Source organism: Vigna unguiculata, chromosome 11 (assembly GCF_004118075.2).
Source record: "Vigna unguiculata cultivar IT97K-499-35 chromosome 11, ASM411807v1, whole genome shotgun sequence".
NCBI classification, from domain to species: Eukaryota; Viridiplantae; Streptophyta; class Magnoliopsida; order Fabales; family Fabaceae; genus Vigna; species Vigna unguiculata.
The window spans coordinates 22,633,572-22,647,593 of record NC_040289.1 but is presented as its reverse complement, the minus strand read 5'-3'; the positions used below and the strand labels follow the sequence as shown (position 1 = coordinate 22,647,593).

Sequence of the window (14,022 nt, the reverse complement as noted above, 5' to 3'; positions counted from 1 at the left end):
ATATTGAATATTATACAAATATTTCGAATATAAATTTATTAATTTATATATTTATAATTTTAAAATAAAATTTAAATAAAGTTTAATGTAAAATATAAATTTAAATAAATTAAATGTTGTTAAAAATATGTAATAGAAATATCACTTGTAATAAAAGTATCATCATTACATTTATAAAAAAATTAAATTTGTTCTAAATTTGGAGCATATGAAATTAAAATTATTTTAAAAAAATTTGGGACTGAAATCAAATCAAATTAACAAATATGAGGACCAAATTGAGATTCATACATTAATTTGACACGTGTCACCATATTAGATTGACACGTGGCACATTACAGAAGTGACACGTGGCATAAATATTTTTTTTTAAAAATTTTAAAAAATTAAAAAATTTAAAAAAAAATTCAAAAAATTCAAAAAATTCAAAAAAAAATTCAAAAAAATTCAAAAAATTCAAAAAAAAGAGAAGCTGACACGTGGCACCTACTTAACTGTACTAACGGAAAGGACCTAATTGATACTAATTTACAAAAATGAGGACCTAATTGAGACTAATAAAAATACGAGGACCAAATTGAGATTTTGCTACAAAAACGAGGACCAACGGAGTATTTTAACCTTATTTTAACAAAGCACTTCGTGACTTTTGTTTTTTATTTTTTTTTTATTTTTTATTTTAAAAATTATTTGGATTATATTTGTGTAAAATTTAAATGTTGTCTTCTTTTCTTTTGCAGATGAATAAGAAAATCTATTTGTTGGCAAAGTTTATTTTAACAAACTTTCACAAGGTTTTACATTGACTTTTGTTTTCTCTTTAATATCTTTATTTCAAAAATTATTTTAATCATGTTTTTATAAAATTTAAACATTATCTTCTCTGACTTTGCATATGAACGGAAAATGACGTGAAAAAAAAAACAAAAGTTATATAGGACTTTATCAAAGTTTGTTAAAATAAAGTTTGTCACCAAATCGTTCATATGGAAAGTGAAAAAAAAAACAATATTTAAATTTTACACAAATATGATCCAAACAATATTTAAATTTTGGACAATGATATGTTAATAATTAAATTTTGATAATTTTTTCGTAAGAAGTGACATCTTTTAATTAATTTAAAAAAAATGAAAAAGAAATAAAAGATGAAAAACCATAACAGATCAAGTTGTAAAATAAAATTGTCAAATTTTAGTTGTTAAAAAATTATTTTCTTTAAATTTTATACAAATGATCCAAATAATTTTTGAAATAAAAAATTAAAGAGAAAACAAAAGTCATGTAATAATTTGTCAAAATTTGTTAAAATAAACTTTTGTCAACAATTCGTTTTCCATTTTAAAAATGCTTGAGGTTGGTTCGGAGGAGAAACACCCAACAGAAGTCATGGATGGGAATTAAAAATTGATGAACGCAATTACGAGGAACAAAGTGGGAGAAATTTCCAAGAAAAGACCAACTCAACGCCCACAAGACTCTTGTCAATGTATATTTCTTCAATTGTTTGTCCATACTTCGTATCTTAACTGTTCAGTCACCAAGTTTGCTTCCATTTTTGTCATTTGCAATGCCTTCTAAAGCCATCATGCAATGCAGCTCTTCTTCATCATCTCAAGTCACAAGAATATATGATGTGTTTGTGAGTTTCCGAGGTGAAGACACTCGAAACAACTTCACTGATTTTCTCTTCCAAGTTCTTCGTAGAAAAGGCTTCCATGCCTTCAAAGACGATGCAGATCTCAGGAAAGGTGAATCCATAGCACCGGAACTGCAACAAGCCATTGAAGGGTCTCGCATTTTCATCGTGGTCTTCTCTAAGAACTATGCTTCCTCCACTTGGTGCTTGCGTGAACTTGCACACATTTGCTATTTGGTTGAAACACCGGGAAGACATGTTCTACCTATTTTTTATGATGTGGATCCGTCAGATGTGCGAAAACAGAGTGGCTATTACGAGAAACCCTTTGTCGAATTCGAAGAAAGATTTAGAGAAGATAATGAAGGGATGGAGGAAGTGCAGAGATGGAGAGAAGCTCTCACACAAGTTGCCAATCTCAGTGGCTGGGACATTAGAAATAGGTAAGCTATCTTCTCTCATTTAATCATAAATCTAAATTTACTTCGTATATGTCTCTAACACTTAGGTAGTCCTACCATATATCTATACATATATCTTCTCAAAAATCTCTTGCTCGTGGTTTTCTTCAATTTGTTATCCTAATACACTTGAGAGAGGTTTAATGTCTTGAAGAAGTAACATAATTTACCTATTTGGTTCTTTTGGGTGATGACTTGACATTCCTTATTTTCATTAAAATGGCAGGCCACAATATGCAGTGATTGAAGAAATTGTTCAAAAGGTGACAGATGTATTGGGTCATAAATTTTCTAGTCTTCCAAATGATAATCTAGTTGGGATGCAATTTCGTGTCGAGGAATTGGAAAAACTGTTATATATGGGGTCAAGTAATGATGTTAGAGTTTTTGGAATCAGTGGAATGGGTGGAGTAGGAAAGACTACTCTTGTTCGTGCTTTATACGAAAGAATCTGTCATCAATATGATTTTACTTGTTATATTGATGATGTGAACCAGATATATGGAGATTCTAGTACATTAGGTGTACAAAAGCAATTGCTTTCTTGTTCTCTAAATGAAAAATATGAAGAGATTTGCAATGTTTCTGAAGGAACTTATTTGATATGGAAAATGCTACAACGTAAAAAAACACTTATAGTTCTCGATAATGTTGATGAAGTTGAACAGCTAAAGATATTTACTGGGAATCGAGACACTATGTTACGTGATTGTCTTGGTAGAGGGAGCATAATCATCATAATTTCTAGGGATGAACAAATATTGAGGATACATGGAGTAGATGAGGTTCACCAAGTTCAACCACTAGAGAAAGAAGAGGCCGTTCAATTATTTTGTAGACATGCTTTCAAAGCTAATATTATTATGAGTGATTATGAAAAGATGACAAATGAGGTACTATGGCATGTTCAAGGTCATCCTTTAGCACTTGAAATATTGGGTTCAACATTATTTGGTCTAAGTGTATCACAATGGAGAAGTGCATTAGCTATGCTAAGAGAAAATAAAAGTAAAAAGATTATGGATGTGCTGAGAATAAGTTTTGAAGCGTTGGATTCTACAAACAAGGAAATATTTCTAGACATTTCTTGCTTTCTCCATAATTATGAAGTGGAAAATGCAGTAGAAATTCTAAAGTTTCGTGGATTTTATCCCGACTATGGCTTGAAAGTTCTCATAAATAAATCACTCTTGATCGTCAAGGATGGGAGACTTATAATGCATCGCCTGTTGATAGACTTGGGCCGGTCCATTGTTCGTGAAATATCACCTAAAGAGCCAAGAAACTGGAGCAGAGTGTGGAGCAGCAAGGATCTCCAAAAAATATTGTCAAATAACATGGTACAATAGTTTTCAATTACAAAATTTTATTATGTTCACATTTATCTGGGATATAAAATATAGAATTGTGCTATCTTGTTTAACAGTAAGTTTCAGTGTGTTCCTTTTAAGTTTTACTAGTTTTATTTTTGGTTCCTTAAGGTTTCTATATTTAACCAAATTGGTCATTTAGGTTATTACATCAAGTTTGGTCAACTTGATGATAGATAGTCTCTTGGTGTACCAGAGTAACAGTTGAATTCTCTTCTGTCAAAATTTTAATTTAATAGTTGTCAAATGATTAATGAAGATTTTTTAAGCAGTATTTGGAGGCATCGATAAGTCTTTATATTTTCTGACTATTAAAACACAAACTCGTCAATTGTAACGTCCCATATTGAAAGGGAACGTCACACAGGATAGTATAGTAACGCGGTCTTGGAACATAAGCATAACTCCTAAGAAAAACCCAAGAAGAACATGAAGTCTAATCCAAGTAGACTATGCAGCGGAATCATCTCTTCCCTGTTGACCATGAGTACCTCTCGCATTTGCTCCCATCAATAAATTGATGATCATCGCAAAGGTAAAAGAGCAACATACAAAGCAATCAAACAAGCAAAGGGTACGCTAGAGCCGAAAAGATTTTATCATACAATCAAATATACTTTCACAGTCCGATATACATACATCATCCAAGCATGTTATGACCTTCCAATCAATACACTAAGACTCGACTCGACTCATCCGGATACATATAATCTGGTCGGATTCAGCGGATGCTTGCACTTGTGGTGGATTACCCTACAAGTGTTACAATGTTTCAATCCCCACACACAAGGTTAGCCCTTAATGAGTTTCAGGTCTCTTGTCTCACCACAAGAGTCAATCCGTTCTAAGTGAGACTAACTGACTCCTTAGAGTGTCAGGATCTAACCTTACCTTGAATCCTTACCAAATTATATAGATGGGACACCACCATGGACTTCGACTAACAGGGGCCATGAAATTACGTCCCGACGACTAAAGCACCACCAGGAAGTCTCACCTAGAGACTCGTGGATTTACATACTGACAACATACCAATCACATTCCAAACAAACAAGTAATATTGATGATGCATTTAACACCTCACGCCATCCTTTGTAACCATCCTGATTCATATTCCATGTTGATTTCATACCATCCCATTCTTCCCAATTCGGGGATATAGAACTCACCTCATACCAATACCATGCCATCAATGTAACATTATTGTTCATACCGAATTCATGACCACATATATAACCAATCATTTCATTGAAATCGCATGCCAAGATTTATCCAAGATCATCATTCACAATCTATGAATCACATTACTCATGCAAATTCATTCATCTCATACTTTATAAATGCATACCAAGACATACATATATCACAAAATAGTATTCATCCCAAATAAATGAGTGCCAACATTTAAGTACTTGCAATTCCATACAATCAAGCACAACCCACAACCATAATTCTTACACCAAAATTCCCAAGAAAATTTATTATCACAAAACCAAAATCATTGCAGTAATGCGTGACACATTTCTCAAGCTACAAACATCTAATAGATGATCCAACCGATCAAACCATAAAATAGCATGTTATGAACCACATGTCAAAATTTGAGCTCAATCCAACGGTTAATGACTCGAAAAAGTCAATTTTACTAAAACTGTGCATATTAGAAAAATACGCAGTCGCCCAACGACCCAGGGCACTCGCCCAGCGACTGTGCGACTTATCAAAATACGAGAAATAACGTCAAATATCACAGTTTCATAAATATTTGAACCCCTAACTCAGAAATATACAAAAAACTAACGTTTTCCCCCAATCTTTTCTCATATTTCACAAACATTAATCGTATAAAATAGAAATAACGTGAAACCCTAGCTTCCTTACCTGGAAAAGGGTTAATATTGGACTTCGACTCTTAAGCCAGCGAAACCGGTAGCTCCAAGGACAGATATATGAACTGAAACAGTGGCACAACAAAGGAGATTGGATTCACACAGTGAGTCCCAACATAAACCACGAAAACAACTTAAAAAGGCTAGGTTCGAGAACTAACTTACGGGAGACGGAGTTTGAGCTCACTTGAACTTGGCTAGATCTCCAAACCCTAACAGAGGTTCTGTGGAGAGAAAATGGGTGAGTTAGGGTACTGATTTTTTCAGAATGACTTGCAATTGAAGGACCTTAGCTGCTTTAGGGGCCTTGGCACCCTATGGGCCAGCCGTTTAGGCCCAACAGTGTGGCAGCCCTTAACATTAGGGCACTCAATAAAAGTGGGCCTTACATCAATCTTTAAAATGTTTGTGAATGCACTCGAGACTATAAGAAAAACATAAATTAAAAACCCAAATTATCTTCCTTTTGTTCTAAGTTTTTATATAGGCAACAATTTTATTGTGCCAGCAAAGTGTTATTAGAGTTATAGATCTTTGCAACAACAATAAACTAAATGAGGTATGAATATCTCACTAGACAAATTTCAAAAGATCATGAGGCCAAAAAAATCAAGGAAGCACGAGATACTTTTCAACAAGAGTTTGAAGGAGATTCAAAGGGTGTGAACAATCAAACTTCAATCTCTTGAGAGAGATTTTGAAAATGAGAAAAGTGAAAGAAAAGGAATGTTTGAGTGAATATTCCAATAGATTTCTGAATTAGTGATTGAATGAAGTCCTCCCATGGAGATACAATCAATTATTGAAGAATTGTTGGTAAAAGATTTACTAATTACTACTAATTTGACTGAATAATTTTAACTATATATGGTCGATGTTATAGAAGAAACTAAATGTTTGTTCAAAGGTTGATGAAGTAAATTAGATCCTACGACCAAATAGTTGTGTTATGTTTTCAATTTAAACTTATGGAGTAATCTCAAAAAGTCGAATCAACAAATATTGATGAGTTCTTTAGAGGTGGAGGAAAACCCACCTAGATCGAATGCTTGAATAAAGTCATAATGTAATAATTGCAAAGCGTTTTTGCTTGTTAAAAAAGGATTGTCACTTTCACAATCAATAACATAATTTATTTGTTAAAGCAGAATACGGTGAAGGAAATTTGTTCTTAGGTTGTTAAAAGACTACACGAGAGCATAAAAACATATGATATTTGAACAAGAGTGCAATAGTCACATGACCAGAGATACAAAAGCTTTTGTTAACATGAAATCCTCATTTGCCTCACAAGTTAAATTAGGCAATGGAATGTAAAGGGAAGAAGACAAAGACAACATTGGAGTTACAAAAAAGCAATGAGATAAGGTAATTCATGACACTCTTTAAGTAGAAAAACTAGATGAAAATATGTTCAACATTGGACAACTTTTGAATTACGAGTATACTTTTCGAATTGAGAATCGAGAGTGGAGAATTGAGAATTGAAAGAAAACTCAACTTGGTGGCAAGATAAAACGGTGACATAAGTTTGTGTTGTTTGAGAAAGAAACGCCTAAAGAGTTTTTTCCCCTGAAGGATTTTAATACAACAATTTGCATGCTGAATAGATGCAAAACAAAGTTTGTTTGGAACATGATACCATTTGAAGTTTAGAGCAGAAAAACCCTTTTGTGAATCATCTTAAAATTTTTGGGTGTGTTTTTATGCTCAAGTTTCCAAACTAAAGAGAGAACAAAGCTTGAACAGTGGATGATATATCTTTATTTGTAATAGTTTAGTGTCAAATTGGATATGTAGAGTTTACAGTTTAAAGATGAAGGAGGTGATAATCAATTAAGATGTCAAATTTAATGAGAAGACTTCTTAGAATTGGTGGAAATAAAAGGTGGGAGGAGAAAATAATTTCATCAACTATTTTGAAGCAAAGTTCAACATTTGAAAACGAGGAATATGAAAGTAAACAATTAGCCCCAAATATAACAAGTTCTTCACCCTCTCATCAAATACTTATAAATGTATGCAAACACTTATGAATGCTCTAACGTTTTCTTTCCACTTTTCAATGTTGTAGCCCGCAGAAAATCTGGAAGCCGTAGTTTGTAATAAGTTTGAATACCGTAAAACAACCTTGAACGCAGATGCGTTTTCAAACGTGAGTCATCTTAAGTTGCTCAAGATCAATGGTGCATATTTTTCCGGAATCCTGGACTATCTTCCTAGTGAATTAGGATATCTATGTTGGATTGGATATCCTTTTAAGTCTTTGCCATCTCGTTTTGTACCATACAAGCTTGTTTCATTGTCCCTGACTTATAGCAATATCGAGCAACTATGGGAAGATACAAAGGTATAGTTACGTATTGTTCTTTTCTGATTTTATATGAACAATCAAAGTATCTAAGCTTTATGATTGTTTTAAAAATTCGATATGTTATGCTATATGAATGTTATGATATATATTCACATGCCATTTCAAGAGATGTATCATTCAACCTGTACAAGTATATGCAAGTCAACAAAAGAAAGATAAGTGTGATTATTGACTTTGTTTCCTGTTATTGTCTTTCAGCCTTTACACAATTTGAAGCGTTTGGATCTCTCTTTTTCAGAAGACCTAATCAAGATGCCAGATTTAGGGGAGGCCATAAATCTTGAGTGGCTAAGTCTGAGAAGTTGTACAAAAATAAAGGAGATCCATCCATCCATTGGTCTTCGAAGAAAACTCTCTTATGTGACTTTGGAAGGCTGCGAAAATCTTATAAAGTTGCCACATTTTGAAGAGACCCAAAATCTTGAAATACTAGATCTTGAGAGCTGTATAAAACTGGAGAAGATCCATCCATCCATTGGTCATATAAGAAAACTGAAATTTTTGAACTTGAAAGACTGCGAAAGTCTTACCATGTTACCACATTTTAGAGAGGACCTAAATCTTGAAATTCTAAATCTCCAAGGATGTATGAAGCTGAGGCAGATCAATCCATCCATTCATCATCTAAAAAAACTCACTATTTTGAATATGGAAGGCTGCAAAAGGCTTGTGAGCTTGCCCTACACCATATTATGCCTCAATTCTCTCAGTTATCTGAATCTATCGGCCTGTTCAAATCTGTGTTATATCCAGTTTTTAGAAGAAGCAAGGGATGAAGGTCATTTGAAGAGGCCTTGTATAGGTGAAGCTTCTGTAAGATCATCCATCATGAAAAGGTGGTTTAAGTGGCCTTTACACTTGTTGCATTCAAGAAGACATAAAGATTCAGCTAGCCACTTTTTGCCTTCTCCCTATTTCTCATGCATGCGTGAACTTGATTTAAGTTTCTGCGCTTTACTTGAAATCCCTGATGTTGTTGGAAGTTTTCACAGATTAGAAAGGCTAAATTTAAGTGGAAACAGTTTTTCTAAACTACCAAGCCTGAAGGAGCTTTCCAAACTGTATCATTTAGTCTTAAGGCATTGCGAGCAACTGATATATTTGCCTGAGCTCCCTTCACATACTTACTTGCCATCAGTAATTTACAAACGACCATGGCCAACGACAGAAACTCCAGTATGGACAGACGGTCCACAAAAACAACCTGGACATTATATAAAGTCAGGTTTAGAAGTTTTGAACTGCCCAAAATTAGTTGAGATTGAGAGGGAACGCTGCACGAGAATGACTGTTTCATGGATGATACAAATACTTCAGGTCTGTAGGATCCTTCTTTCTCTTTCTCTATTTTTGTGTGTAAATTCCAGGAACTAACAGTTTTTTCTTTGGTACCAGGCGCAACGCCGCGTAGATCCGTTGTCCATGCCAATGAATCCAATGTTTTCAAGTGTTATTCCTGGAAGTGAAATACCAAGCTTTTTCAACCATCAGGAGGATAGCGGGATATCATGCATTGATGCATCTCGCTATGGGCATAACTATGTGGCTGCTTTGCTTTGTGTAGTATTCGGTGCTCAGTGCAGAAGGGGGATTGTGTCACCAATGTGTCCTTCAAAAGCAAGAGGAATATATAATGGCAGTAAGATTCAGATGGTTCTTCATGATGATCTAGCCATCATGGACGAATTTTCAGATTGCATGTGGATAGCCTTTTTTAATGAACATGAATTCAATCGATGTCAGTACTCATGGTTCTATGATAAAATATTAGCCATAATCGGGAATGACTTTGATATTAATGTGAAGAAATGGGGGTATCGTCTGATATATGATCTGGATCTAGAGTTATCAACCTTAGCAATGATGCATGGTGGAAATTCGTCGGCCTTGAAGAACGAACTTTTGGCAATTGAAGAAAACAAGTAACAACGCTGCATTTCCACTGCAATTTCATGATTCTGTTGGCATGCATATTGTTAGGTTCGCTATGGCGATAGGATCATTCAAACACATGTAAAGGAGATATTTTGTTGCAATATTGCTCATGGTACCCATTCAAATGTACGAAGATATTTAGAACTACATTTTTCTGTAACAGTCAGTATGTGTGGTTCGTATTACGTTCTGCAGTTTGACAGTTCTGTAGCTTGATTCCCTAAGTCTAGCTTAAATTTCAGTTCCATTTTGTTAGATGGCTTCTTGGTCCTTGTTGGGGGAATTCAGTGATGCATGTTATGAGGGAAATGTTCAATTAAAGAAGTAGTTGAGGTATCATCTCTTCCTTAGTCAACTGTTTTGCAATCTGCTTTGGTATTCTGGTAATTACGTATATAAAAGTACAAATATAATTGTAGGGATATCAGAAAACATCTATTTGGTTATTTTATGAAGTTTCTAGAGAAAAAACATGAAAATAGAACACGAAATAACATCATTTAAATGGTTTTCGAAACAAGGAAACTTCTTTTCTGAAACTGAACGAGAAATTCCTTCCTACTCTTATGTTGCTTCTTTACTATCTTGTTCTACATATATCGTAAGATAATCAATACGACAAAGTGTTCCCTTACTCTGACAAGTTAAACTAGCTGCATTTTGACACAAAAATATGTAAAAAGTCTTTTTCCTATGGAAAAATATGTTCTATGAATGAAGTTGCAAATCACTTAGCATAGTTGCATTAAGTATTGCATTGTATGTAAGTGTCCCTTATTCCCCTCTTCTTGCATATTTGTTAAATATGAATTGTAATGTTTGTACATCGTGAATTGTAACTTGTAACATGATGTCATTTCTATGAAAATTAGAAAAAAAAATGTAAAACGGACGCGTTAAATAATACTCAAACCCATTTAAGTATAATTTTAAAAGATATATTTTCTACTTTGATAAATTTTGTATCATGTTTTTGTTAAAAATTTAAGTGAGTTTAATGTTTAGTGAAACACAAGAAAGATAAACTACGTATAAGGAGAAACATGATAGTTTGTTATATGGTGAACCCAAAAGAGAACTAAGTTATTGAAATAATAGAAAAAAGTATGCGACACCTCTGCTCTGCTCTGCTCTTGACAGAGTCAACCGAACCGAGCCAATAAATATGAATAAGAAGATATAACCAGGATGACATGATCTTCCTATCTTCTATGATTGGATCCATCATATGTGCCAAAACAAAGAAAGATCATTCTTGGTGCACTCTATCCACTACTGCTGCCACGTAAGATTCCAAGTGCATGACTCCTCTTTTGATGACAGCTCTTCTATTATAGGTTCGGCCAACCTTTCAAAGTCTTTCTTCTCTTCAGAGTTTTCTTTCAAACTCGCTAGAAATCATATTTACAGCCTAAGTTAGTCAAGTCAAAGGAAGATTTAGTGGATCTCTCATGTCTATAAGGTTAGTGTATCTCTCATAAGTGCATCACACAAAGAAAGAAAATCGGCATGGCTCAAGTCTCACAAGGGTTTAAAAATCTAAAAACTGATCTAAAACTAATCCTATCATGAACAACTACTCTATCTATTAATGAATGACTTATACTAAAACACTTAACCCCTATCAATCTAAGAATTGGCAGTTTAATAGTGTGCTTAAAAAGAGAACAACGAAATCTATCAAAATTTTGAAAACAAAATATGGTTAAAAAAACTCCAAACAACAACTAAACAAAGTTAAATATAGTAAAGACTGTCAAAACCTTTACACACTGCTCAAAACATTAAAAAAAACATATTTGCAAGTTAGAAACAACAAAAGAAACAAACTTGCATTCAACCAATTACCAAGCATATGCACAACCATCAAGTCATCTCATGTTTCATGACATATCATACACACATATAATTATAACACCATGCCACATGTTCATATATGCACACAAATTTAAATCATTAAAACATCACATTAATGGAATACTGTTGGGATTTTTAGGACTTTTGAAAATATGAGAAATATATGTGATATGTTATACGGAGGAACATATTTCTGTATTTTATTGATATACCCTATATATAGAGCAAAATATAACAAATATCAAGTATAAAATATTTAGAATATATCATTCCTAATATAAAATAATAACTAATTTCCTAAAACTGAAACATATATTTAAAACTGAAATATTTCCTAAAAACTAATTTAAATAAAAAAGATATTAAGTAATATTCTCAACATTCCTCCTTGCTTAATATCTGTTTATTTAAATTTTATATCTTCATATTTGATTATCCATCTTTTGATGCTTGATTTTCTCTTCTTTTTGTGCTTGTAATATTTGTTTTTCTTTCTTCCATGGCATCACATCTTTCTTCAATTTGGCATCATCCTTCATATTTCTTCTTATATCAGCATCATCTACTTTTTCTTTTTGTCCGGTGTGGATTTTATTGGAGTGGCATTGGACCTTTTATGAATATTAGAATGTAAACCTCCATCTACTTTCTTCACTTTGACATCTACTCTCTTCCAGATATATTTATCTTCTAATTTTGATCCTTCTTTCATGCTCACTTTCTTTGTATCAAACTAGTATTTCTATCCTGCAACGCACGGGATATCAAATTTTAAAATTAAAAATTATATTATATTTATAAAATTAATTTGAAATTATAAAAGTATAACTAAATTTAATATAAATTTATTTTATAAAATTCAATAATAATATTTTAATTTGATTTTATAATAAAAATGTATTTAAGTTATTTATATATATTTTTAATAAAATGTATTATATATAACTATTTTAAATAATATATTAAGATTTAGTTAATTAAAATTAAGAAATCAAATTTAATTTTGAATGAAATATTGAGTAAAAAATGTAGAAAAATATAATAGTTGTTTCTCTAATAATAAAAATGATGGACGATATAGAAATTGTTGAGTAGACTTAATAAAGATACAAACATGAGACGATACAAAAATTGTGAAGAGTAAACGATATAAAGCTACAAATGATAGATTGTGCATATAAATGTAATGTTTAATTAGTCACATAGTACTCTCTCTCTTCAGATGTGTTAGTTTGGTACTCACTTTTAAAAATGTGTCAATCTAATCCCAACTTTTAAAAAAATTCTCAATTAGGTTCTTTTCACTCTTGTAAGTCATTTTAAATATCGATATCATTAATGACGTTAATACTTTTTTTCTCCAAGGACCTGATTGAGACAAGTTAGGACCCAATTGACACCTTTTTAAAAGTGGGTATGAAACTGACATATCTAAACAAAAGTGAGTATTATCCGACTAATTACACCTAAATATAAATAGTACATTCTTTAAAGAAACAAATGTTAGACTGCAAACAAAATATAAATAGTAAACAGTCAAAACTTACAAAATGTAGACTATGTAAACAAATATAAATAGTACACTATGCAAAAATACAAAGGTTAGATGTTTGATAGACTCTTTTATTGGAGTCCTTTTTTCACAATTTTTTTGGATTTTGAATTTCAAATTTTAACTTTGCTCCCATATTTTATAGCTTTTAAAATTTAGAATTTAAATTCAAACTTTATTACTATATATTTTGAATTTCAAATTTGACAATATATATCCTAATTTAGAAAAAAAATATTGAAATCGAGAATTTAGTGATTTTTATATCTTTAAAAATTTTAAGAATGTATAATTTTAACTTGTAATGATATACCAATATCTATGTTATAAAAATTATTTTTTAAATTATTGTTTAAGTTTGTGTAAAATGTCAAAAATATGTGAAAATTATTTAAAAATTCAAATTTAAATTTTACAATTATATATTTATTATTTTACACCATATTTTATTTATTTTTACTATTATTATTATATTAGGACTAATATGTTAATATATTATTATATTATTATATTATTAAGAACCATAGAGCTTTTGTTCCTAAATATTATATTACTTATTTATTTTCTATATCATATTTTAAACTTTTATTGTTTTTAATTGTGAATTTTAATGTATTTTCATTAAATTTTTTTAATTTATCATTTTTTTCAGATTTTGATAATATATAAAATACGAACATTTCTTATAAGTTAAAAATATTTGAAAGTTGTTTAGAGACATTATAAGAATCTATTAAAAAATCTACACTATTTTACAATTTTTTTTTGAATGTTAAAATTTAAATTTTATTGGTATATTTTTGGTTTAATTAGTCAAATAGTACCATTTTCATTCTAAAGTTTCAATTTGGTAATTGCTTTTAGAGAAAATGTTACTGTATATATTTCGAATTCCAATTTTTACAATATATGAATCTTAATCTTGCAATAATATTGAAATTGAAA

General features: G+C 31.4%; 1 protein-coding gene across 2 annotated transcripts; it reads left to right on the top strand.

Annotated features, from left to right (window-relative positions):
* The first annotated feature begins 1,399 nt into the window (after positions 1-1,399).
* Positions 1,400-9,997, top strand: LOC114169797 (TMV resistance protein N-like). Of its 2 annotated transcripts, XM_028055105.1 has the most exons (5): positions 1,400-2,082; positions 2,327-3,440; positions 7,434-7,709; positions 7,932-9,050; positions 9,129-9,997. In XM_028055105.1, the coding sequence occupies exons 1-5, from the start codon at positions 1,571-1,573 to the stop codon at positions 9,657-9,659; spliced, it is 3,552 nt and encodes a 1,183-aa protein (XP_027910906.1). In that variant the 5' UTR covers positions 1,400-1,570; the 3' UTR covers positions 9,660-9,997. The 2 variants fall into 2 exon arrangements, with proteins under 2 accessions (XP_027910906.1, XP_027910908.1); XM_028055107.1 differs by lacking the exon at positions 7,434-7,709.
* Positions 9,998-14,022: the final 4,025 nt, after the last annotated feature.